This window comes from Callithrix jacchus, chromosome 14, assembly GCF_049354715.1.
Source record: "Callithrix jacchus isolate 240 chromosome 14, calJac240_pri, whole genome shotgun sequence".
NCBI lineage: Eukaryota > Metazoa > Chordata > Mammalia > Primates > Cebidae > Callithrix > Callithrix jacchus.
In genome coordinates, this window is record NC_133515.1 from 9,035,453 (window position 1) to 9,061,465 (window position 26,013).

At 39.7% G+C, this 26,013-nt stretch overlaps 2 protein-coding genes across 45 annotated transcripts in view; one reads left to right on the forward strand and one right to left on the reverse strand.

The window, feature by feature from the left end:
• Positions 1-9,187: 9,187 nt before the first annotated feature.
• Positions 9,188-15,650, forward strand: LOC100414409 (eukaryotic translation initiation factor 5B-like). Its single transcript, XM_078348795.1, has 4 exons — positions 9,188-10,602; positions 10,713-10,789; positions 10,923-11,087; positions 13,283-15,650. Exons 2-4 carry the CDS (start codon positions 10,755-10,757, stop codon positions 13,473-13,475), a joined length of 393 nt encoding a protein of 130 aa, XP_078204921.1. The 5' UTR covers positions 9,188-10,602; positions 10,713-10,754; the 3' UTR covers positions 13,476-15,650.
• A 594-nt stretch (positions 15,651-16,244) lies between these two features.
• Positions 16,245-26,013, reverse strand: part of LOC100412058 (REV1 DNA directed polymerase) — an 84,711-nt gene continuing 74,942 nt past the window's right edge. For 30 of the 44 annotated variants that reach the window (XM_078348775.1, XM_078348783.1, XM_035271733.3 and 27 more), the window contains 9 exons: positions 23,557-23,659; positions 22,061-22,226; positions 21,628-21,830; positions 20,179-20,412; positions 19,473-19,593; positions 18,644-18,864; positions 18,399-18,555; positions 17,993-18,095; positions 16,707-17,116 (listed from right to left, as the gene is read on the reverse strand). In XM_078348775.1, the coding sequence (XP_078204901.1) occupies positions 17,005-17,116; positions 17,993-18,095; positions 18,399-18,555; positions 18,644-18,864; positions 19,473-19,593; positions 20,179-20,412; positions 21,628-21,830; positions 22,061-22,226; positions 23,557-23,659 (1,420 nt within the window). In that variant the 3' untranslated portion in view covers positions 16,707-17,004. The other 14 variants (XR_013526328.1, XR_013526327.1, XR_013526326.1 and 11 more) reach the window with 4 other exon arrangements.

Sequence of the window (26,013 nt, forward strand, 5' to 3'; positions counted from 1 at the left end):
TCAGCAGGCCAAGGGGCCACATGTTGGGGTAATGTGTTCCAGGACCTGGCACTATTCTTCTACCTCTCTGACATTTCCTCTCTCTTCCTTTGTGGACTTCTCTCCCAGGCACCCATCGCTCTCCATCATGGGGATCCTGCCAAGGAAGCTGGGAGGAGGAAACCAGGGATCTAAGGTGGTCTGAGGGCAGCCTGTGTGGACTGAATGAAAGGCAGTGGGGCAGGTTTAAAAGGACAACTCCAATAGGATGATTCACATGAAATTGCTGATATTTGGTCATTTTTTACCTACAAAAATCATAAGTTCTTTTGGTTCAACTAAAACTTCCAAACTTGCTTCAGTCAGGCTCATGTCCATCTGGACTTGTAGCCAGACAGTTGGGAATGCAAGGCACTTACAGGAAGGTGACTGGAAACCTTGCAGCAAGGCTCCTCTGTGCAGCTGGAGTTACAGACTGAAGTGTTTTAGTCCATCTTTGAATGAATTCACATAATAAATGATTTTAAATTAACTAACTAGATCTTATGGTAAAATATGCGCTCCACAATTTCTGATGTGTCTCTGTTATAACTGCTTTTGGGAAAGACCCTGCCTTCTCTTCAACCCCTCATAGCGGCAACTGGTAAAACTCCTGACTTGATAAGGAATTTTAATTACAATATAGCATATCTAATGCTAAGGACAGATTTTCAAAAAGGTACAGACCTAATTTCACAGGTAGTAATCCATAAGATTTCAACTTAGAGCATAATATAAGAATAGTTTCTCTAACTAAAGCAAAATATTCCATAAAAATTTCTGAAAGTGAAACATTATGCAACAGCAATAGATTCCGTTGCATATAACTGAAAACATGTACAGGACGCGGTATGTATTTTTTTGTGTGAGTTAAAAAGAACATGGCCACACATAGGCTAAATTAAAGAAAATTAGACTTATTTCATGAAAGACGCAAAGAGAAACAGAGATGCATAGCAACAAGGGAAACCATATTTACCCATATAAAAATGGCGAACTCCTTCTTCCAAGCATTTTCTAAAGTGGACTAAAGTAATCCAATCTTTACACTTATCGGGTTCCTATCATAATCACCTATTTTGCATATAAACATAAAGCTAAAGTTTGTGCTTGTTAGACATCACCCTTGAATAACACTTGATCTTGTTGCTTAGTGAGGGCAAGTCACACTCTTGAAGATTCATCTCCAACATGAGCACTTTCCCACTGGAATTGCTCTGCTATTATGGTATTTCCAATTACTCTGGAAACCTCACCCAATAAAACCTCACCCTGAATGTTCAGTCAAAAAATATTAAGAGCCATGATTTACCTAGCACTGTTTTAAGATTATACATGTATTTATTCAATTTATATAGTTTTTCCTTGTTTTAGGAACATGTGTATGTTGAACCAGAATTATCTTTTTAAGAGTAAGAACCAGTTTTGAAAGTTATATCCGTTTTAATTTTTTTTTGTCCACATAATAAAATTGTTTAGCAAACGGAGGAAAGTAAAGCACTGTGGTTAACAGCAAGCTTCTTCTCATTTACATGGTAGTTGAATTAATTTTGAGAATTACTTTTCTTTATTTCCCTCCCAATGATACAAAATATAAGATGAACCTTGACAGCTGGCTTTACTTATTTTTGATGTCTAATTCTACAGATTACTTCACCATTCTTGAAGTCATTCCACTGATTTTTCTCTTACCTTGCAGTACCTTCTTAGCCTTTTGGGGGATACTCTACTAAATGTTGCTTCAATATTGTTTTTATCCATTTTCTACTTTTTTCTTCCTCCCTCCAGCTTCTCCCTAGATGGCCAAAACCACACCAAATATTTATCTTTAGATACATTCTAAAGTCCAGACTCACTTTTTTTGTTTTGTTTTGTTTTTGTCTACAGAAGGAAGATCATACAAAGCCTTCTCCAACTAAAGGATGTGCTTAATGAAGTCATTATTTGTCTTTCTCTTCCTCAAAACGTGCTGTTTTATCAACATTTCAATGTATCAAATGTCTACAGTGATGGTACCAATGTTCATCTTGTTGCCTAAAACAAAACTTTTGAAGATTTCCCCTCCCGTGTGATGTTCCTCTTAAACATTTTGGAAAGAAATTTTCCCTCTTCTTCCCCTTAACCTGTTCTACCCTAACTGAGAAGCCAGCCACCTCTAAATACTAATGAAAACACAAAATTTAAAGATCAGTTAAGTAACTTAACTATGAGATTTTTGTTTGGTTGGTTGGTTTTTGGCAGCCATTAAAGATTAGTGGATTAAGAAAGCAAAATTGTTCAACACAGTATCTAAGAAGACAAATAGTAAAAATAGAAGATTTACACTATATTTGAATCTCTCACAAAGATTTAAATTAATCTGTTACAAAATGATCTCATATTTTGCAATAATAATCATTCATCTTACAAAATAAATAAATGCCACTTGTGATAATAACTATCCATTGAAAAAAATGTTTATAGCTCATTTTAAACCTTTTATCAACATGGGGCCAGAGGTAAAAGCATATCCCATTAAAGATGGATCAAGGAGATCATATACTTAGAAACACGCATGTGCCTATATATACAAATACACAACAGTCCTACATAAACAATATGTACAGTTAAAATACACCTTAAAAACAAAAGATGTGTATTAGAGCTAAGTGGCAAAAAGTTCTGACCTCTACCTTGTGCTTATTATATTTTATTATTTTCCCACTTAACCAAAGCCCTGACAAGGAAACGGAACTAACAAGTGTTAATTGAACAAAAGCTCACTATAGCAGGAAAAAGTGGGAAATACAATGTTCTAAAAGGCACTGGTAGTTTCCTATAAATGCGGAGGGGATTATTTTAGTTCTTATTTTTTAAAAATTACAAGAGCTACATGTTACCTTAGTGGGTAAGCTAAATGAAAGTGATAAAAGAGGCATTAAATGGTAAGATGTTTCTTACCAAATTAAAGTTAGAAATATCACTGATGTATGTTGCTACCACCAATAGCAATGACACCACCTTGCAGACTCTCCATACTCAATGAAGTTACACTAGATATTATGTGCTATGCACATTTATTGCCAGAGCTCACATGAGATAAAGTATTAAAGCCCAATAGGAGTGTCACATGTTTGACTGGACAAATATCTTATTCGAGTTGACCTTAAGTATTTTATGCAATACCAACTGTCAAACACTTTGGTAGTTTAAATGGATTTTTAAAGAGATTAAGTACAGCATAATCATGGAAAAATCATGATGAAATGATTATTGTAGACACAGTTTTCATTTTTGTTAAAACCTGTTTTATAAAATTATGGTCAATAATGGTAAATGAGAAGGTAAATTTAGAACTTCTGCCAACCTCCAACCTGCAAGAAATCATCTTGATTAATCAACATCTAATCAACGTTATTAGAATGGTTGGCCGAGCAGTGATCAATTCCTATATAAGTATCATCCTTGCTAGCACCAAAAACATAACACAGAACACCCTTCAAACTGTAAAATAAGCACCAAAATAAATCATCAAAATGCCACACTACTACTCTAGGAATCACAAATGCCCATACATGTGAGTACTCAAGAAGCTAACTTCAGAAGTGCAACTGCAATTTCAGTGTCTTTGGGCAAGTCACACCTGCAGCTTTCACAGCTCTAAAATAACTGAAGTACATGTTCTTAAACATCCCTTTAAAGTCTTACATTCTTTTAATGCAAATAAAAAGTCTTACATCCTTTTATTATGTGGATTATGCACAATGTACATAGATGATGTTTAAATTGCCAATACTTCCTTGATCGACTGCATGCGAAGCAGTGGCTGGAGGTCACGAGGAGCATCGAGGTAAGTTAGTTACCCCCATCATCAAAAAAGACAGGCACCTGAACAAGCAGTGGTGATATAATTGTTACAGCTGTAACAATTTTAATTTTTTTTTTTTGTAACAGTTTTGCTGGGGGAGAGCAAAATCCCACTGTGGGCAGCTCAGAAGTGCACATGTGAGATATTTCCACTGATAGAAAAGAAAGGTAAAGGCATTCCAAACAGCAAAAATATCATTAACCAAAATTTGAAGACAGGATTGGGAATGGAAAAGAGTAGTTTTTCAGGATAAAACAAGTGGAATGGAAAACTTTGGAAATAAAATTTTTTAATTAGTACAAATATACATTTATTGCAAACAAAAATTAAGCAACAAAACAATAAATGATCAGTGCTGATATGGTTTGGACTTGTGTCCCCAGCAAATCTCTTGTTGAAAAGTAATCCCCAGTGTTGGAGGTGGGATCTGGTGGGAGGTGATTGGATCATGGGGGCAGACCCTCATGCCTTCAACCTGTCCTCAAGACAGTGAGTTCTCCCAAGATCTGGTTGTTTAAACATGTGTGATGTCTCTCCCTCTACTCTCTCATGCTTGCTCCTGCTTTCTCCATGTGAGATGTCTGCTCCTCCTTCACCTTCTGCCGCAACTGGAAGATTCCTGGGGCCTCCCCAGAAGCTGAGCAGATGCCAGCACATTTCCTGTACAGCCTGCAGAGCTGTGGGCCAATTACATGCCTTTTCTTTATGATTTACCTGGTCCCAGGTGTTTCTTTACAGCAATGCCAGAATGGCCTAACACAAGTGCTTTGCATGTGTTCATTTTACAAAATTGAAGAGTGGGAATAAGAAAAGATGCATTGCTCTGAATACATCATGTATTTTGAAATACGTAAAATAAGCTACATTTATTCCTATTAGATAACCAGAAAAAAAAAGATAGTCTAGATTTGGGCCTCTTAAATATTAAATGATATGAAGAAGGAGGAGACATGTCAAATGGAAGCAAAACATATCAAGCCAACATTAGAGTAATTCAGAAAAAATTTGTATAATAAGTAATAACTAAAAATTTACCACACTACCCAAAGATATCTAGAAAAGTAATCATGTATAATTTCTGTTAATAACACTGATGACTAAAATTAAAACACATTACTTTAAGTTAAATGAATGGTTCTAGGAAAATATGGTGAGACAAAGATGACAAAATGTCCCTCCTTCAAGATCTACTGGAATTTATACATTGTCCCCCAAATAAATGCATTTCATTAGAACAAGAATTGTATTCCCCAAAAAATTAAGCATTTATTCTGACTTCCTTAACTATACTAAAGGATACTCAAATAGCTGTAGCAGTAGAGAAAATCTTTCTTTATAGAATAATTCTGTAGAAGTTTTTTTACACAAGAATTTTAGCTAACACATGTTAAAAGAGTAAAGGAAAAGAATGGCATTAGCAAAATCACTGTTTTGCAATGACAGGACATTTACAAAGAAAGGATGTGGCTGCCACCACTTGATACACTGATCAGTCACTCGTGTGGCCGTTAAAGTGGCAGGTCCAGGCACATGTGCCTCCAGATCCCATGCAAGCTGAAGTAGACAGCAAGCCTGACCAAGTGTCTTAGCAACGACATCAAAATCAAGCTGAATTTAATCAAACCTAGATGTAAATTCCAACTAATTGGAAATACATGGAAGACATGTTTAAAAACTTTCACAATGCAAAGTTCTTTAAAGAACACACAATTGCTTGAAGAACTGCTATTGTTGTATCTCGGCTGGATTATGAAATTTGAGAGAGATAATGGAGGCAAAACATGAAAGTTGTGGGAAGTTCATGGCATTCCTTAAAAGTTATGTCAAGGAATTTAAATCCTATTCTCAGGCCACCATTTCCCCAAGTGTTCTGAGATATTGATATTTGTTTTTCAGTCTTTAAAAGGTGAGTTGGGTGTTCCCTTTTTTAATAAGTTTAGAAAACATATTCCTTTCCATTAATAATGTTCATGGCCTGGCATGGTGGTTCAAGTCCCTCTAACAATCCTGTTGACATTTTGGCTGTGATTGGTTTTATCGAATCTAAGGTCAGTGTAGGGACAGTTAACATCTTTACCATATTAAATTCTCCAATCTAGGAACATGATACATCTTGTTCATTTAGGTGTTGTGGTTTCTGTGCAGACCTCCAGCACACATTTTATTAGATTTATTCCTTGGTATTTGATTTCTGCTTTTGATGGTTTTGCATATGGTATCACTTTAAATTTTTAAATATATGTTTGTTGCAACTGTATAACAATGCAATTATTATTTCTATGTTAATCTTATATCCAGTAACTTTGCTAAAATTATTAATTCTAAAAACTTGTTTTTTGGGTTTTCTGTGTACACCATCAGCATCTACAAATAAGGGGAGTTTTAGTTCTTTGTATTTTAACTTGCTGGTTAAAAAGACTGAATTAATGAACATAGCAACTTTCTCTCAATTAATACAAGGACTTGACATCACTCCCCCACATGCCTTTTTACTGTTATTCTCATGTAATATTTTATTTTCACTTGTTTTATAGAGCAAGAGGTTTTTAATTTTAATGAAGTTCAACTTAAACCAATTTTTGCCTTTATGGATTGTACTTTCCTGTTAGGTCTAACTAAAAACTCATTACCCTGCCCTAGGCCCCAGATATTCTTCAATGGTTTTTTCCTAAAATGTTTATAGTTTTACATTTTACATTTGAGTCTCTGACCCACCTCGAGTTAATTTTATATTTTGCCATGAGGACCCAGGCATCCTAAGGTTTCTGTATGGTTTGGGAGGTGGGTAGAGCCATGTATTCTCTCCCCCTCCTCTCTCCATGAGTGGAGTCTGCAAAAGATGAAGATGCTTCAAGTCAGAACCAACTTCACATCAGCAGGATGATTTCTTATTTTGGGGCTGGTGGCTCCTCCAGAAACCTCTGGTGAGTGAGTCAGTGGAGGAGTGTGTGCCTCATCTACTTTGAGTAGGGAATGCATTTGGGACATGTTGGATGCACAGCTTCAAGGAGACAAGTCCCCTTTCTTCTGCCACTTCTTGGCCTCAGCCTCACACTTTACCAATCACATAAACAGTCAATTAACATGTTTTGTATGTTATATGTTTCACACACTGTATTCTTACAATAAAATAAGCTAGAGAAGAGAAAATGTGATTAAGAAAACCACAAGGAAGATGACATAGTTTCACTGTTTTTTAAGTGGTAGTGGATCATCATAATGGTCCTCATTTTTGTCTTCATGTTGAGTAAGCTGAGAGGGAGGAAGGAGAGGGGGTTGGTCTTGCTGTCTCTGGTGGCAGAGGTGGAAGAAATTCTTAAGTGGACACATGCAGTTCAAGTCCATGTTGTTGAAGGATCAATTGTAGTTGTTGTTTTTGTTTTAACATATTTAATTGTGAAATAAAACATTGCTCCTGAAAAGTACACATAATATAGAAGAAAAGTTTAACAAATTTTTGGGAAGCAACCAGATGGAGAATCAGGACGCTGCTGGCACCCAGAGGCTTCCTGTGTGCTTCTTCCTGATTGGCTCCCCCGCCTTCCCCATCCAGCCCCCGACCTTTCTTAGAGTAACCACGTTTGCATTTTATGATAGTAACTAATATCTTTTTTATTTTTGCTTTGCTTTGTAGATTTGGTGTCTGAGAGTGCTTCCCTTAAAAGTGTCTGTGGACTTTCTTTATGTAGAAATGGAGTTATTCTCAGTGTATACTTTTATATCGGGCTTTGTGTGTGTGTGTGTGTGTCTGTGTGTGTGTGTGTGTGAGAGCGAGAGAGAGAGAGATAGGCTTTCACTGTGTCGCCCAGGCTGGAGTGCAGTGTTGCAGTCACAGCTCACTGCAGCCTCAACCTCCCCAGGTTCAGGTGATCTCCCTCCTAAGCCTCCTGAATACCTGGGACTATGGGTGCGTGCCACCACACCTGTCTAATTTTTGTACAGATGGGGTTGTGCCATGTTGCCCAGGCTGGTCTCAAACTCCTGGGCTCAAGCAATCCACCCATCTTGATCTTTCCAAAGTGCTGGAATTATAGGCATGAGCCGCTATGGCTGGCCTATATCTGGCCTCCTTTAGTTAAAAAAAAAAAAGTATATATTTTGGCCGGGTGCAGTGACTCACATCCTGTAATCCCAGCACTTTGGGAGGCTGAGGCAGGCAGATCACCTGAGGTCGGGAGTTCAAGACCAGCCTGGAGAAACCCCGTCTCTACTAAAAATACAAAAAAATTTAGCCTGGTGTGGCGGTATACGCATGTAATCCCAGTACTCGGGAGGATGAGGCAGGAGAATTTCTTGAACCCAGGAGTCGGAGGTTGCAATGAGCTGAGATTGCACCATTGCACTCCAGCCTGGGCAAAAAGAGTAAAACTGTTTTCAATAAAAAAAGTATATAATTTTAAGATTTCTATTCCATTATATGAGTATATCACAGCATATCTGTTCTGTTGATGGAAAAATAAAGGTGATCTCCAGTTGTTTTTTTTTTTGAGACGGAGTCTCACTCTGTCATCTAGGCTGGGATTACAGGTGTGTGCCACCACACTTGGCTGATTTTTTATATTTTTAGTAGAGACAAGACTTTGCCATGTTGACCAGGCTAGTCTGAAACTCCTGACCTCAGCCTTTCAAAGTGTTGGGATTATAGGCGTGAGCCACCATGCTCAGCCCAGTTTTTCAGTTTTGTTCTTGCTAATGATGCTGCTGCTGTGACCTTTTGTGTATATCTCTTGGTGTGTTTGTGCCAGTGTCCCAGGGTGTGTGTACCTAGAAGTGAAGGCCACACTTATCTACAGTGGGTATAACAAATTAGATATTCAGTTGCAGTATTTCAGTTTCGTTGTTTTACATCTTCATCACTTTTTTTGCCATTCTGGTAAGTGTGTATGTAGCTCATTGCCAGTTCAGTGTGCATTTGCTTACTTGTTAACCCAGTTGGTCATTTAGAAATGTTTATTAGCCATTTATTTCCTCCTTCATGAAATGTACATTTTTCTTCTCCATTATCTATCTTATACATGTATATGTGCTTATATATTTACAATACAGGTCTATTGGTATGTTTTGCAGTATCTTCTACTCTGTGACTCTTTTTTCACTGTGGTATTTTGAGAAATTGAAATATTTAATTTTAATGTAAAATTTATCAATCTTTTATGTTGTGGTTATTGCTTCTTGTGCCTAGTTTAAGAAACTTTACTCCAAGGTCATGATGAGATTCTCTTATACCATCTCCTACTGCTAACCACTTATCAAATACATTTGGTAGCAAATGTTTTTTATCTCTACAGAACCAGTATGAAAAGAAGTAGAAGCAGCTTAGGGGGTAAAGATTCTTGGAAAAGACCTGGAGAAAACCTTGGCTGGTTTACCCCTCCTCGTGGCTTATAAAGAAGATGAAATCCCTGTTCTTAAAATAAGTTCATTTAATATTTTTATTCCTCAAAAGCTATTTGAGTTCTGGCAAGTGTCAGCAGTACACATGCTAGGGATGGTGACCAAAACTGCTCTTTGTCTTTGTGAAGCCTGCCATCACTTGGCTTCTTAGCAAACTTGGTGCTTTTAAATTATTTCAGTTTGCACAATCCTAGGAGTTTGTATCATTTTTATGTGTACTGGAATTCTAAAAATAATGCATTTTATTCAAATAAAAAAGAGAGTCAAAAGCTAGAAGTCAGCTTGACATAGTGACGCATGTGTTTAATGCCAGCTACTTGGGAGGCTGAGACAGGAGAATCACTTGAACCCGGGAGAAAGAGGCTGCAGTGAGCCGAGATCATGCCACTGCACTCCAGCCTGGGTGAAAGCGAGACCCTATCTCAAAAAGAAGCTAGAAGCTGTATATTCTTTATAGTTACTAGTAGTCATCTTAAAGCCTGTTTGCCTGTTTAAACGAGCAGTTGGCCCATGTCCATTGTAGTTTCATGAAAGTAGACTTTGAGCCATAGTTTGTTCACTTGCCAAAGAGAAAACAACTGTTCCCAGCTCATGGCTCTTGTGTTCTGGGGCCGTGTTTATTTAGGCAGCATCGAGCCATGCCGCTGGGAATAAGCTCTCTCAGGGCCTGTGACAGAATAGGGCAGGCCTGCCTCTTCGCCTAGTCCTGAGTATGGAGTAGACTTATGTCCCTTCAATGGCATTGATAAACTTGTCCTGGTTAAAAATCTCTTCTCCATTTCCAGAGGAGCAGTGATGAGGAAGGAACTGCTGAGATCGTGAGATTATGATAGTTCCTACCATTATAAGTCGTACTGAGCTTTCGGGCTACCATAACACATTACATTTATGTGGTGCTTTTTTAACTTTAAAAAAATTTTTCATCTCTACTATTTAATTCTGCCCACCCACCTACTGTATTTGCCAAGTGGAGCAGAGATTAAATGTATTTCAAAGTTGGTAAACCTAAGACAAAGGTGAATCAGCATACAGCTCGTGTATGGCCCCCAGAATCTCCTCCATTCCAGCACAGGTTCTATTATGCCTTGCTCTCTCTAAGCCTTGGTTTCATATTTGCAGATGAGTACTGAACCAAAGAGAGAAACACAATTTTTAGACTGCTGATGATAGAAGTGTGTTGACAGCCTTATCAAATCTGATTTCCTTTCAAGGATGAATTGATCCATGAATTAAAGCAGACACTAAATGCTATCAAGTTAGAAGAAAAAGGAGTCTATGTCCAGGCATCTACACTGGGTTCTTTGGAAGCTCTACTTGAATTTCTGAAAACATCAGAAGTGCCCGTAAGTAACTACACCTAGCTCCACAAGTGGGTGGTGGTTGGTCGTGGTTTTTTGGTGCCATCACATTACCTGATACATAGAGATAAACCTGGAAACTCCCATTTTTGCAGTATGCAGGAATTAACATTGGCCCAGTGCATAAAAAAGATGTTATGAAGGCTTCGGTGATGTTGGAACATGACCCTCAGTAAGTAATTTCTCTTGCTATGAAGGCTTTCATGTTACCTACCTGTCTTAAAACTGTTCTATCTTAAAAAACTGTCCTCTGTGACTTACTCTGGTTTTGATTGAAGGGTCTTTGATGTGTTTAAACCTTTTAGGTATGCAGTAATTTTGGCCTTAGATGTGAGAATTGAACGAGATGCCCAAGAAATGGCTGATAGTTTAGGAGTTAGAATTTTTAGTGCAGAAATTATTTATCACTTATTTGATGCCTTTACAAAATATAGACAAGACTACAAGAAACAGAAACAAGAAGAATTTAAGTAAGTTACTGTTTTTATTTACTTTAAGTCTTTGTGAATGAACATGGTTGAGAATTACTGAATTCTAGAAAGGGCTGTCAACAGCAAGAGCATGGCATTTACTCATCTACCAGAGGCTGCATCCTGAAGTGGTGTGTTACAAACCAGCCCAGCATCCTGGGGACATTCCAGCAGTGTGCAAACAAGTCTTGTCTGTGACCTTTCAGTTTAATGATCTTGGCAGTCTTGGGTGTCTTTAACGGGTTAGTAGTTAATTAAATTTGGGGACTTTATCTTGTATGGGTTCTTTATCTGGGATTGCATAGAAGTAACAAAATTTGAGTGAGGAAAACTGGTAAATAAGGTAAGAGATTCTGTGGGAGAGAAATCCATTCCTGTACCAAACTTTGCTAGTACTCACAGTGCATACACTGCTGTAGTGGTAGAGGAGGGATCAGCAGAGAACCAGGTCAGGCTCCCCCCTCTTGGAGGTGAGAGGACACTTTTTTTTTTTTTTCTTTTTTTTCCATTAAGACAGGTCTTTCTCTGTCACCCAGACTGTAGTGCAATGGCGTGATCATGGCTCACCCCAATCTCTGCTTACTGGGCTAAAGTGATCCTCCGCCTCAACCTCCCGAGTAGTTGGGACTACAGGCTCACACCATTATGCCTGGCTGATTTTATGTATTTTTGGTGGAGACGGGGTTTTGCCATGTTGGCCGGGCTGGTCTTGAACTCCTGAACCCAAGTGATCCTCCTGCCTTTGCCTCCCAGAGTGCTGAGATTATAGGTTTGAGCCCCTGCACCTGGCCTGGGACATGGTCTTATGTGAGACAATCAACACATGTATGAGAAGTTCTAAAAACCAAATAAAGCAGGGAAGGGCCTAGATAAAGAGAGGAGGGGCTGTGATTAATGATGTGGTTGGGGAAGGCATCTCATCTCTTCAGACAGTAAGCTGCACAGGTACGTGGTGAGTGTCCAGATAGAATGGCAGTGCAAGGCAGAGTGACCAGAGGGGACAGTGATAGATGAGGTCAGAGAGGGTGGCGGGACCTGTATTGTCAAGGATCTTACAGGCCATGGGAAGCATTTAGCTTCTCTGAGTTGTGCAAGAAAGCACTGCCAAGGCTGTTGATTCACAATCAGAATGGTTAACTGGGTTGTTATGTGGACCTTGGGTTGTTAGGAAGTCAGTGACGAAAGCCTCTCAGGACGCTTCCATAGTCCAAGCAAGACGCTCAGGTGATTCACACCACACTGACGGTAGTGACGGCAGAGTTTGGGATACATTTTTAAGTGGAGCTTACTAGTAAATATTAGGGTTTAGACCGGTATATGCTCACTTTAGATCATGAAACCTCAAGAAGATTCTACTTGATTAGGAAGACTGCTGGAAACTTTTAAAGCACTTTAAGCATGTGCTCAATAAGCAGGCTAATTATGTAGTGACCTTTTTGGATCAAATGGTTTGGGAACGTGGTGGAGAAAAGGAGGGCGATAATATGGTTTGATGTCTATTTGGTCCCCCAGTAGCCTACACATGTGCCAAACAAAGACCTGTCACCAGGTACGACCTAGATTCTAAGCCCTAGAGTGTGGCTGACATCTTCAGCAGCCATGCTCAGAGTTTTAAACTAGGAACAGAACCTGTGATACAGCTTCTTTTGGGGTTAGGGTTTTAAAAGAGAAGAAAGCAAGGACTTGGGAAGCAATAGAATGGGAAGAGGTTAAGAAAAGGATGCTGTGCGCGGTGGCTCAAGCCTGTAATCCCAGCACTTTGGGAGGCCGAGGCGGGTGGATCACGAGGTCAAGAGATCGAGACCATCCTGGTCAAAATGGTGAAACCCCGTCTCTACTAAAGATACAAAAAATAAGCTGGGCATGGTGGCGCGTGCCTGTAATCCCAGCTACTCAGGACGCTGAGGTAGGAGAATTGCCTGAACCCAGGAGGCAGAGGTTGCGGTGAGCCGAGATCACGCCGTTGCACTCCAGCCTGGGTAACAAGAGCGAAACTCCGTCTCAAAAAAAAGAAAAAAAAGGAAGAAGTGCCTTGGGTATGGGATAGCTCTGGGCTGCAGCACCCTGCCTGCCCCTCTCCTGTGGCCGCTGAGGAAAGCTGCTTTCCTCTAAAGACAGAAGCTTCATGTTCAGCTGCACTTTTTCTTTCCATGTTTAGGTGATTCTGTAAGCTTAAAAATTCTTTTTTCTTTCAGGCACATAGCAGTATTTCCCTGCAAGATGAAAATACTCCCTCAGTACATTTTTAATCCTCGAGATCCGATAGTGATGGGGGTGACGGTGGAAGCAGGTCAGGTGAAACGGGGGACACCCATGTGCGTCCCAAGCAAAAATATAAGTTTCAGTTGCACATTTCGTTTCCCTCCTTCCCTACTAGACACAGGTTAGAATTATTGGAAAGACACCCATACAGGTGCCTGCCTCTTGCATGACCCAGGCTGCATCACTGCTGCCGATGCTCTGATTCCTTGGGGAAAGTGCTCGCTGCCAACCATCTCCATTAGAAACTTGCCCCTTGGTAATTACTCCGTAATCTGTCTGGTACCTAGAGTTCCTGATGGACATCCTGTTTCTTGACAGCCTTTATCGCAGTGGTTTTAGTACCCACTGGCAAGCCTTGCTTAAGTCAGCTATCAAATAGACAGTTAGAAAATTGTGGGTAACCCATCCCCCCCATCTCTTAGAAACAACCTCCTTCCCACTGACTTTTTTATCCAGTTATCCCATAGACTCAGCGGTTTTTTTGATGTGTTACAATCCATTACCTTTATTCTTTGGATACTCAGATTATCCAGTGTGTTCAGAGGATTTAAACTGGTTCCTGTATCCCCTGTATCCTTGACACACAACACGCTGGAGCATCTTCTTTCTTTCTGGTGCAGTGAAATGTTTCAGCCTCATCTAGTACTTTCCCTGCCCCAAACTGGTTCCTGTAATGGGCAATGGCACTTAGAAGTTGTCATAGCTTCTCTACCATTTCACTGGACTAAGCCAGGGCATTTATTTGTGGTAATTATTTTCTATGTGGCTTTGGCCTCCTAAACCAAAGCTCTCCCTGTTTTCCCTCTTAGTCTCTTGAATGTTTTTCTCCACAAGGTAGTCAGGGTTTTTTCCCCAAAACTCTGAGATCACGTCAGTCATCTGCTCACAGGCCATCATTCTTTAATTTCAGGATGAGGTCCTCAATATGACTTCATTCCCACCAGTCACCTCAAGCTCATTCCTGACTCAGACCCTCTGTCCCTGTTGATCCCTCCTGTTAGGACACCTGTCACGTAAAACAGTACAACAAAAATAGAAAATGACATTGGGTCAACAGGGCACTTGTAATGTTTTGCAGAGCGCATTATCTCCTGTCACTCTTACAACATGTGAAGGGAATAGGCTGTGTGGTGGTGCAAGCCTAATTTACCAGATGAGAATGCTACACTGTGAGACATTAAGTGATGAGTGAAGGATCGCACTGCCATGACTTTGAAAACAGTCTCTTGTGCTCCAGTTCTTACTTCAGCTATCCAGTCATGGATCCTGTGATGGGCATGAATTCTCCTGCATGCCCCTGTAATTTGTTCTTATTTTACAGTTTGTTGACATCGGAATAGTAACAAGTATTGAAATAAACCATAAACAAGTGGATGTTGCCACAAAAGGACAAGAAGTCTGTGTAAAAATAGAACCTATCCCTGGTGAGTCACCCAAAATGTTTGGAAGACATTTTGAAGCTACAGACATTCTTGTCAGTAAGGTAAGTATTTCAGGAAACATGGCAGAAGCTCCTTGGGCTTCAGGTTGATTGTAGAATCTGATGGGGCTGGATCCCCCATTAGGGCTTGATCTCTAGCTGGGCCTTGGCTGATGAGGAAGTTGCCCCATCAGGAAAGCAGCACCAACAGAGAAGCAGCTAGGACTTTTAGGTCCCCTTGTGCCTGACATGCCAACCAGATGTGATTTTGGAATTCTAGTCCCCTAGGCAGGCAAGCCCTGTTTTTATTTCTGCTTAAGCTTGATTACAGTGACAGCAGGCATCTGGGGCCACAGATTTTTTTTTTACCTGTTTGTGTTTACCCTGTTTGTGCCTCGGGCATTGAAGAACAGCTGGCAGTCCATTGATGCACTCAAAGACTGGTTCAGAGATGAAATGCAGAAGAGTGATTGGCAGCTTATTGTGGAGCTGAAGAAAGTATCTGAAATCATCTAATTTTTCCACGTGGAACGGGAACTGGAGAAAATGCAATACTGTGTTGTAACATCCCAACAAAACAAGACAAAAAATGGAACAGATATATCTGGACACTAATGGACTTAAATATGGAAGGAAGAAAAATAGGTGTATAAAATGTTTTCCATGAGAAACCAAGAAACTTACACTGGTTTGACAGTGGTCAGTTACATGTCCCCACAGTTCCAATGTGCCTGTTCACTCACCCCTCCTTTCCCCAACCCTTCTCTACTTGGCTGCTGTTTTAAAGTTTGCCCTTCCCCAAATTTGGATTTTTATTACAGATCTAAAGCTCTTTCAATTTTATACTGATTAAATCAGTACTGCAGTATTTGATTAACCAAGCTTCCGCAGATTTTGTGATTCTTGGGACTTTTTTGATGTCAGAAATACTTCTTTATTTATGCATATTCTTCCCAGCATTCTTCTGCCATATGCCTTTAGGGCTTTTATAAAATAGAAAATTAGGTATTCTGACATTTATCTGCTTCATGTGAAACCATGGTGTAAAAGCACAGCTGGCTGCTTTTTACTGCTTGTGTAGTCGTGAGTCCATTGTAATCATCCCAATTCCAAACCAAACTACCAATAAAGAAAAGAGACATCGATCAGTAAGCTCTGTTAGGCTTCCTTGTTAGTGTAGCTTCTCTCCCAAAAGTTGTCCTCCTAGGACAAGAATCATCTTACCAACAATGGTCACACTACCTTGAATGCCAGCACCTGGTAACAGTAGAGATTTTTATACATTAATCTCGGTATGTTTTGTCCTAGAAAATTCCATCATGCATACATTTCCTGATATTTGGGCTTAGTGCTTCTAAATTGTAGCAGGCAAACCTTAATGATTCATTCATGTAGTAATCTGTAGCTAGTTTTGTGGCTGTTTTGAAGTCAGTGTGGGGTGTCTGAGGAAAAAGTTCCAAATACCCACTAGCATAGACTTTTAAACTATTTTTTTATTTTAAAGTCACGGCAAAACATATAGCATAAAAATACTTTATATACGCTTGAAAATCTATACCGTTCCTTTTTATCATCAAAGTTTCTCAATGGCCAGTAGAGGCAAAGACAATACCACCTCTGATCTGTGGGACAATAATGTTCCCAGGAAAAAATCTTCAAGTGGGTGTGAGGGTGTTTCTAATTCAAAATATGTAGATTTCTCCGCATGGAAGAAGTAAAGATTTTCTTAACATGCTCCTGTGTTCGTGCTTGGAGACAAGAATAAGATGGTTTAGAAGCTTTACCCTTTCTTGGAACAAGTAGAATCCCGGTCTGAGACCTCTCAGGAATTTCAGAGCTTAGCAGTCTGGCCTGGAGGTTTTTCAGCCTTTTAGTATAATAAACAGTAGTTGCTTCCTAGAGTTGAGTTTTTAAGGATTCACAAAAAGGAGCCTGTACAAAATATACATACAGTTCTTTATTAAACAACTGTAAACACTTCACTGTAAAAATCCATAAAACTTTATAAACAAACATTTTGTAAATAGAATCTATGCTACAGTAAAAGAATTAACACAACTATTTACATGCAATACTGACAAATTTGGCACTTTTTGAAAAGAAATATACAAAACAGTTGCTTTAAAAGAAATTTAAAATTATAAAAACTCCGAGCATTACTATCATGCACTTTGCAAATACCTCACAAGCACTTATGGCACAGCTATCGGAGAGCATCAGGCTCTCTGGGTATATTTATGTAACTTTTAATGTGCTTCCATAAGTCTGTTGTAAAACCACCTGAACATTGTCAAGAATAAAGTCAAATGCCATATTCCAAACCGATTCCACCGATTGCTGCATCAACCTAAAGGTGGGGAGAAAAGAAACATCATTAGGAAAGGTCCTTAAAGACTATTCCTTTTTACATATAAAAATTGACTTTGGCCAACAAACAAACAAAAAAATCCTGGCCGGGTGCAGTGGCTCATGCCTGTAATCCCAACAATTTGGGAGGCCAAGGCGGGCAGATAAGCTGAGGTTGGAAGTTCACGACCAACCTGGTCAACATAGTGAAATCCCATCTCTACAAAAAAATACAGAAATGAGCTGGGCATGGTGACACGCCTGTAATCCCAGCTACCCAGAAGGTTGAGGCAGGAGAATTGCTGGAACCCAGGAGGCAGAGGCTGCAGTGAGCCACTCCAGCCTGGTGACAGAGTGAGACTCTTGTCTCCAAAAAAAAAATTAAAAATCCCAAAACACCCAAGAAACCATTTTCTTTTTTTGAGAGAAGGTCTCTATCAACCCGGATAGAATGCAGTAGTACAACTACTGCTCACTGCAGCCCCCACCTCCCGACTGAGACCACACATGCCACCACGCCCATATTATTTATTTTTTTATTTTTCAGTAGAGATTAAATTATGCCATTTTGGCCAGTCTGGTCTCAAATGATCTACCCACTTCAGCCTCCTGACATGTGAGCCACTGTGCCTAGCCCACTTCCTATGGTATTTTAATCACGTGTAAGAAAGACCTTGAAGACAACACACTTTGATCTTATTTACTACTCAGTCAATATAGCACTTCTTTCTCTGGGATTTCAAAATAAAGGATATCACTTTTTCATTAATCCTAATGAGTAGTCTCCCAGAAAGTTTACAAATTCTCAGTAGTACACCCTCAATTAGTCATTGTGACATGCCATTTTTTCCCCCATTTGATAAAAGTGATGAATTACCTTTTCATGTATTTTATAACTAGATCCAGTTTTTCCAAATCTTTTTCCTCTATTAGATCAGTACAGTATTTCACAACCTGCAAAATGTCTTCTTCCATTGGATCTAGGAAGGGGAAAAACTTCAAATGAGGACCAGTATATCTTTTTGAAGGAGAAAGGCAGAAATCTGCAAGGATAAAGGAAAACTGCATTTCTACAACTATACCACTAACCTACGGCTCTCAAAGGAATGGGCTTTGTTACTTTTCAAAGCAAGCCCCAGAATTTAAAAGATTTGGGGTAGCTCCTTTAAGCTTATTAGAGTTAAAGAAATGGGTTAAATCTCCATAGTTTAGTCTGTTTATGTTCTCAAATCATGAAACCACAACATCTCAGCCTTGGGCCATCTAACACAGGCCAAGCCAACCTGAAATAGTAGTTATCCATTCTTTGAGCAAGGTCTTCACATCATTGAATTCAACAGCTCCAGCTAGATTGGGTGCTGGAGGTCTAACACAGCCAGCTGGGTCAGGCTGCAAACTAGAAAGGCTTCGCACACCTGAAGTAGAAGCAGAGCGTTCTTCCTGTTAAGAAAACAAAGGATAAAATTGCTATATTCACACATTATCCAGGTACATTAAGATCTCATAAAGGTCCACATTAAAGAATTACCAGAGGTTTCTCTGAAGGAGGTCCTTCATGTTTTAGAAATCCATCAATTAACTTCTGGGGACTCCCACAGGCCCCTGGCAGAGTTTTTGCAGGACTACTAAGCAGCTTGTTTTTCAAAGGACTCTGAATCCTTTTTGGGGAACCGATGGGTTTTTTTTTCTTATTTCGTTTCTTTTCTTTCACCACTGCTGGCTTTAGCTGAAGTAAAGGGTTCTTCGGCACTAAAAGAAGATGGATATAAGATCCTCCACAAAATGATAATATGAGTACAGACAGTCTGCATTGGGTTCTCTTTCCTCCTCCAAAATGTAACAGTCTCCCTAGCCCACCCCGCCCCTCCTGCCAGGAGTGAGAGGCAGTGGATGGCCATGGCTGAAAGTGCAGGCTCTCCAATTCTCTCTTCGCTTTGCCACTTACTAATTTGACCTTTGGCATGTTGCTCATCTATGATAAGCAGTAATAAATGTGGGTTTGGTGTTTGTGATGCTTATCCAGAAACTTTCAGATTTTGTTTTGAACCTACATTCTTTGATGTATTCATCTCAAAGGACAACTAGCTCAACAAGTAATTCAAAACACTTCTGGCAATGTCCTATTCCAACTTTTTAAAAAGTAAAAAGTGTATTTAAATCATGAAAATACAGACACAAACCCAATTAGAAATATGGTATTTACTCATATTGTATACTTCAGATATCCCAATACAAAGAGCTCTTAATGCCACTAACAGCTTAGACTCTGGCCATTATACACTGCCAATAATTACACACCAGAGTGACTCCATTACTCTTTATTTTCATTTTTGTTACATGCCACTTCCAAGGCTCACCAGATGTGCTGGCTGACTGCTGGTGAGTGCTGTTCTCGCTCTGCCTTTGTCTTTGATCATATGCTGCTTTCAGCTCCCTTTGAAGTTCAGCAGGAAGGGCAGCAAATACCTCAGGGTCCACCTAGTGGAAAAGACAAGGTCAAACTCGAACCTGAGCTAATTCTAGATGGTAACTGGTTTATGTTTTTCACAAAATAGATTTTGTTTTCAAATAATACTTTTCTGATCTTTACGAATTCTTAACAGGTCCCCAATTATCAAAGCTGGTTAAATCTTCAAAATGGTTAGAGCAAGAATAAGGAATTAAGAATACTAACTTAAGAAAACCCACAACAACAGCAAAACCACCAGGGTAAAATGCACTAGTAGAAAATGGGAAGCAAAACATTAAAACAGAAACTCAGGCTGTTACTGTCCCCCGTGTAGGATTATACATCTCCACTGTGTTGTATGCAAGTGTGGCCACTGATATGTTTGGGCCAGATCCATGTGTTTCTGTCTTACCATGCCTTCCCCCATGTCTTCCCTCTGCTGCTTCAGCAGGAAGCTGCAGATGCAGGAGATGGAGACAAGCCCACCCTCCCCTCCTCTCCCCAGCAGAAGAGGTGTAAGATACAGAGGAGAAAGGCAAGTGACACAGGGCCTGAACTGGAGCAGCGGGTAAGAATACTGAAACTACAGCAGAGGATCCCCCTATTTAACTTACCTGTGAAAATGCTGGAAGGGCTATTACATTTATTCCTGTGTCACTGTTCGATTCTTGAGGTTCTGGTATTTGCAACAAGACTGTCCCAACCGGTTGTGGCAAAATTCCTGAATTACAGCCATTTACTGGTTGTTTCTTTTTGTCGCCACGTGATTCTGCTTGCTGAAAAGCACAGACTTGCTCTACTTGTTCCCGGAGATCAGGTGGAAGTGCTTCTAAAACAGACTGATCCAGCTATAAAATGCCGAACAGAGTCTGAAGTTAAAGCACGCTCAGAGACGAGGTGTTGGGGAGTTGACATGCCACTTTAAATTTCAATTTGAACACTGTGGATAACTAGTGTAAGGTACAGACCATCAAGCTACGAAAGGCACCCCCAAATAAGCACATTTTTGGAATGTCTTGGCCTTTTGTCACTGAAGCCTGAAGTAATACGCATAGTCTGGAGAGAAGTGTATACACTACCGGCCACTACCACGTGACCAGGTAAGGCCAAATATACTCAGGGAATGTCCTGCAGATGGAGCCAACAGAAATGAATAGCCTTGATGAAGCTGAAACCAAATTCCACCCTGAGGAGGGGGGAAGGCCTGAGGCACATGTTAAAAGTCTGGACAGGTAACAATCCTGGGTCAAAGGTTCACTTTTCAGATGAGAGACCCCCCGCCCAAAATACAAATAATTGTACTCTGAGAATGGCACGCTAGAAGAAAGGGTTCTAGAAGCTGACTTTTCTCAACTTGCAGTACAGAATCCACTATCCGTTGGCCAGGACCTCCCTCCACCTGTCCATGCACGTTTGGCCCTTTGGAAACATGCAATCCCATCAGCTGGGTAGGCCAATCTTATCTTGCCAGGAACAACTGCGGGTATCTGTCACCAGCAGCTGGGAACCAATACAACATGCATATCAGAATTGCCCCATCCCCTAGTTTTACAGCAAGTATTTAACATCTCCTTCGACCTCCTTCCATGGAAGGGGAGCAGGGGCACAAATAAACTTCCCAATATGGCTTAAGGTGCTACCACGCCAGCAGTACAGCCATGCCAGCAGTACACATGTACAGCCCATACAAGCTGAATTAAATACCATCCCAGAAACCTGTTTGCAAATACTGCAAAAAAAAAAAAGCTTTGAAGTAAGGCCTCTACTTCCCCACTAATCACTAAAGCTGCCTTGCTGAATACAGTAAGTCTACACAATGACCACTGTCACAGACAATGGCAGTTCCCAGGAGGCCTGCCTTTCAACCATGCTTTATACCTTGCAAGAGCTGCAAATCTTTGCAAAAGCACTTTCACTCAACCCAATTATTGCTTACTTAGAATCAACATCATAACTTACCCTAACAAGTGGCCCTTTCTCCCTTTCTTAGGATGAAGAAATAAAAATACCATTTTCATTTGTAAACGACTTTTGTACTTATATTTAGGACCATAAAAGTGTACCTGGGAAGGTGACGGGACCTCTATACTAAGGTTAAGTCTTGACTGCACACTGACAGGAGAATGCAGACCATTCCATTTCCCTGAAGACTCAGTCTTGTTAGTATCAGGACTGATACTGGTTGGCAGATGTGCAGGAAAATGTGGCAAGAAAGTGCAAGTTCTAGAAGCAGATGATATTTCCAGATCCACAGCAGCCAGAAATACTACAAAGAGAAAATACAGAAAATACCCCCTTCAGATCATCGGGCAGGGCCTTTAATCCCTGATTTCCTCTGTCTATTGCAAATAAAATAACTTTATTATTGATTCATCATAATGAAGAATATAAATATTTTTTAAATCACATAAAGCTGTGTCAATTTTAAAACCAACTTCCACCTTTTCCAAGGACATAAGCAGCACTTAAACAAGAACCACACTGATGACCACCAACCTTCTTTGTGCTCCTCTTCTGTGGATTTCATAGCTTTCTGAACTTGGAAGATATCACGGACAGAGTGTGACCCACGAGGAAAGTGGCTTGACTGAATCGATGGGCGACTGGGACATGTGGAAGTGTTCGGATCAGCTGGAACCAACTGATTAACGTGAATCCCAACCTAGAACCCAGAAAAAAGAGTGCTTCTAGGAAAACTAAAGTGAAAATATGAATTCAACAAAGCAAAATCCTCAGCAAATCCTTTTCACTATCTCCTAGATCCTGTTTATAGAATAAAGGTAAATCAAAGTATTCAGTCTTATATATGACTTATTAAAAAACAATTTCTAGATTTTCATCTCAATCTTGAAAGTATCCAGTTCTCCCAAAATACACCAAAAGGTCTTTAAAATCAGAAAATCCAAACAAGTGGAATACAGTATTCCACTGATGTTCTAGTCAACTGAGTTTTTAAATTAGGATTAAAAAAAAAATTGAGGACAGTCTACTTGGAAACCTCACTATTTTTATCTTTTTAAAAGGAAGTACTTCTCAAAAAATATCGATGGGAGTGAAGAACAGTACATACACCACAGATCCCTCCATAAAGTGCCATTGTAACAGTATTTCAGGTAGAAATTTCACTTATGTCTGGCTTAGCGACTCATACTTCCACAAAGCCCACATCAAGCCAAAACAACCCTTACTTACACATGCACACATAAAACTAAAGCTCTAAAGATTTTTTTATTTTGAGATAGCCTCACTGTGTCACCCAGGCTGGAGTGACTCATGCAAGCTCTGCCTCTCAGGTTCAAGTGATTCTTATGCCTCAGCCTCCCGAGTAGCTGGGACTACAGGCATGCACCACCACACCTGGCTAATTTTTGTATTTTCAGTAGGGATGGTGGCCACTTACAGTGACTCGTACCTGTAATCCCAACACTTTGGGAGGCAGCGGCAGGTGGATCACCTGAGGTCAGGAAGCTCGAGACCAGCCTGGCCAACATGGTGAAACCCTGTCCCTACTAAAAATTAAAAAATTAGCTGGGTGTGATGGTGGGCACCTGTAATCTATGGTTTTGACATTTTGATGCCTCTTGCCTGTTTTAAAGGCATCTTGATGTGCCTGTGGTTTCACTTCCTTCTAGGTCTTCATATAGCAGAGTATGTGTCTGATTAAAAAGGACTTAAAGGTACAAAATTTATGTATTCATACTCCTAACAGTTATATTCACTTCTAAAAAACAAGAACGGGGGAACATGTATATTAGCCCCTGGTTAATTAGGGGTAACTTGGAAAGTACAATAAGAATCTAAGAAAATTATTTGAAAATGAAGGAGATCAAATCGGAGAAAGTCAAGAATTTTTGTTTCTTTTTCTTGTATCATAAAGCAGCTAAAGATACATATAAAGTCTCTACATGCCAGCAATAGCCATTCTGAGGGCAAGCCTCAAATGAGAGAAACATTACAGAAAGTCAGAATTTACAATTTTATCAAACACTTACCCCTCTCATATCCGATATATTTAATTTCATTGTATGAAACATGTTTAGCATCGCCTTTCCAATTATTTTTCCATTATCTGTTGCCTGGTCAAGAGTTACAGTCCTGTAAGTGTTAGAATTAAAAAACAAAAGCTTCATTCCATGTATATTCACTAGTACTTCAGTAGTATGGAACTGTTTAAAGAGTTATAGAAAAGTTGTAAACAGTTACAACAAAGGTTCTAAAAGTGAATGCCATAATCTCCCTTCAAAAAAGACAAAAATACTAGTTACATTGGCAACAAAGGGGAAAGAGAAAAATTATGCTGCACTGGAATTTTAAGGTAAAAACGATAATGGACACGTGAGTCAACTGGAAATAAAGTTGAGAAATTTAGAAAAAGATAAATGTTAGTTAACACATACAAAAATAAATAACATTTTTCAACCAAAGCACAAATGAATGGTAAACACAATGTTCTTGATTCCAAGAGAAGTTTTAGGTTCTAAGATTATGTACAAATAATATATGCTGAGGTACAGCAAATATTCTCTGTATTTTGGTTCTTGACTCTCCTTTCACTGTGTTTATAGAGAAAAACCAATATACAATTCTTAGATCTTTAAGAACTCTTGAAGGAGGACCAAATGATTCATCAGCTCTATTAGGTCCCAAAGATGTGCTGACCTCACGCACCATTTCATCAAAGCCTTCTGAGCTTCTCTGGCATGAGCAGAGTGTCTCATGGCAAATAGAATTTCTAACACAGTAATAGATTAATAAATTACTACCAGTTCTCTTTCCAAAGGAAAGTTATTTTATGTTTTGGATGGTCCTTTCCATGTATAATGAACAAATAAAGTTCCAGACCTTTAAACAGGAAATATTCCCAGAAAAAAATATTATAAATTGAAGCTGATTTTCACTTAGAGACTATTTAAAAAGATAATCGTATTACTTAGTCAACTTATAGAAATAACCCCTAAAGGCTGGGCACAGTGGCTCACACCTGTAATCCCAAAACATTGGGAGGCCAAGGCAAAAGGATTGTTCCAAGACCAGCTTGGGCCTCAGAGCGAGATCCTGTTTCTACAAAAATACATTTTTAAAGTAAATAAACACATGACAATACTACTTACTATTTGAGATACATGTGTAACACTTGGGTAGGTAAATATAAAAATTCAAGATAAGCAACTGATAAAAATGTATTTTATACATTATGTTGTTTAATCGTAACTTGTAATTCCTGCTTTCATGGTGAACAAACGCATTTACGGTGAACTTGGAGTTTCTCTGTTTAAGAGCAGTCACCTCATAGTCTGGCAGTATCATCATATACACGAATGTACTGTGGACGGTTGGCTTGAGTTAAACGTCAACAAAACTATACTTTATAGTTCCTTATAAGTAGCTTTCACAGTGACAAAAGTCTCAAAATTTTGGTTTAACAGATAAAACACGGTTTTGGTTTGACAGGTAAAATGACATGTAAAACCAAGGATCTTCATAGTGGTCACAAATCTTACATGAAGTTTAATATTAAGCGGCTGGCCTTGACATAAAAAATCAAAATGTCAGAGGCCACTGTGGCTCATGCCTGTAATTCCAACACTGTGGGAGGCTGAGGTGGATGGATCATTTGAAGTCAGGAGTTCAAGACCAGCCTTACCAACATAGTGAAACCCCATCTCTACTGAAAATACAAAAAAAATTATCTGGGTATGCCGGCATACACCTGTAGCCCCAGCTACCTGGAAGGCTGAGATAGGAGGATCGCTTGAATCCAGGAGACAGAGGTTTGCAGTGAGCTGAGATCACGCCACTGCCCTCCAGCCTTGGCGACAGAGCCTGACTCCATCTCAAAAAAAAAAAAAAAAAAAAGTAGGGTTTTTAAGTGCTTTTGCCAGTTTTCAGACATTACAGTGATTCATTCATCTTTTCACCAATTAAATCTATACACCTATGTAAATGAAGTTGCTCTCCTTCACCATCATTTTTATAGCTACTATAGTCTGTCTTTGTGTATCATCGTTATTTTGAGACAGAATCTTGCTCTGTCACCCAGGCTGAAGTGAACTGGCGTGATGTCGGCTCACTGCCACCTCTGCCTCCCAGGTTCAATCAATTCTCCTACCTCAGCCTCCCGAGTACCTGGGACTACAGCCAAGCACCACCATGCTCAACTAACTTCTATATTTTTACTGGAGATGGGGTTTCGCCATGTTGTCTAGGCTGATTTTGAGTTGCTGGCTTCAAGTGGTCCACCCGCCTTGGCCTCCCAAAGTGCTGGGATTACAGGCATGAGCCACCATACCCGGCCTGTATCATTGTTTTTAAGAACTACACTGAAATTTCCCTAAGGAATAAAGTTTCACCAAGTCCAAAAGCTATAGCAGTCCCTTTGGTCTGCAGCCTTGCCCTTTCTGTCCATGCAGTAAAGTTAACAGCCTGAAGACCCCAAGCAAGGGCTGCCA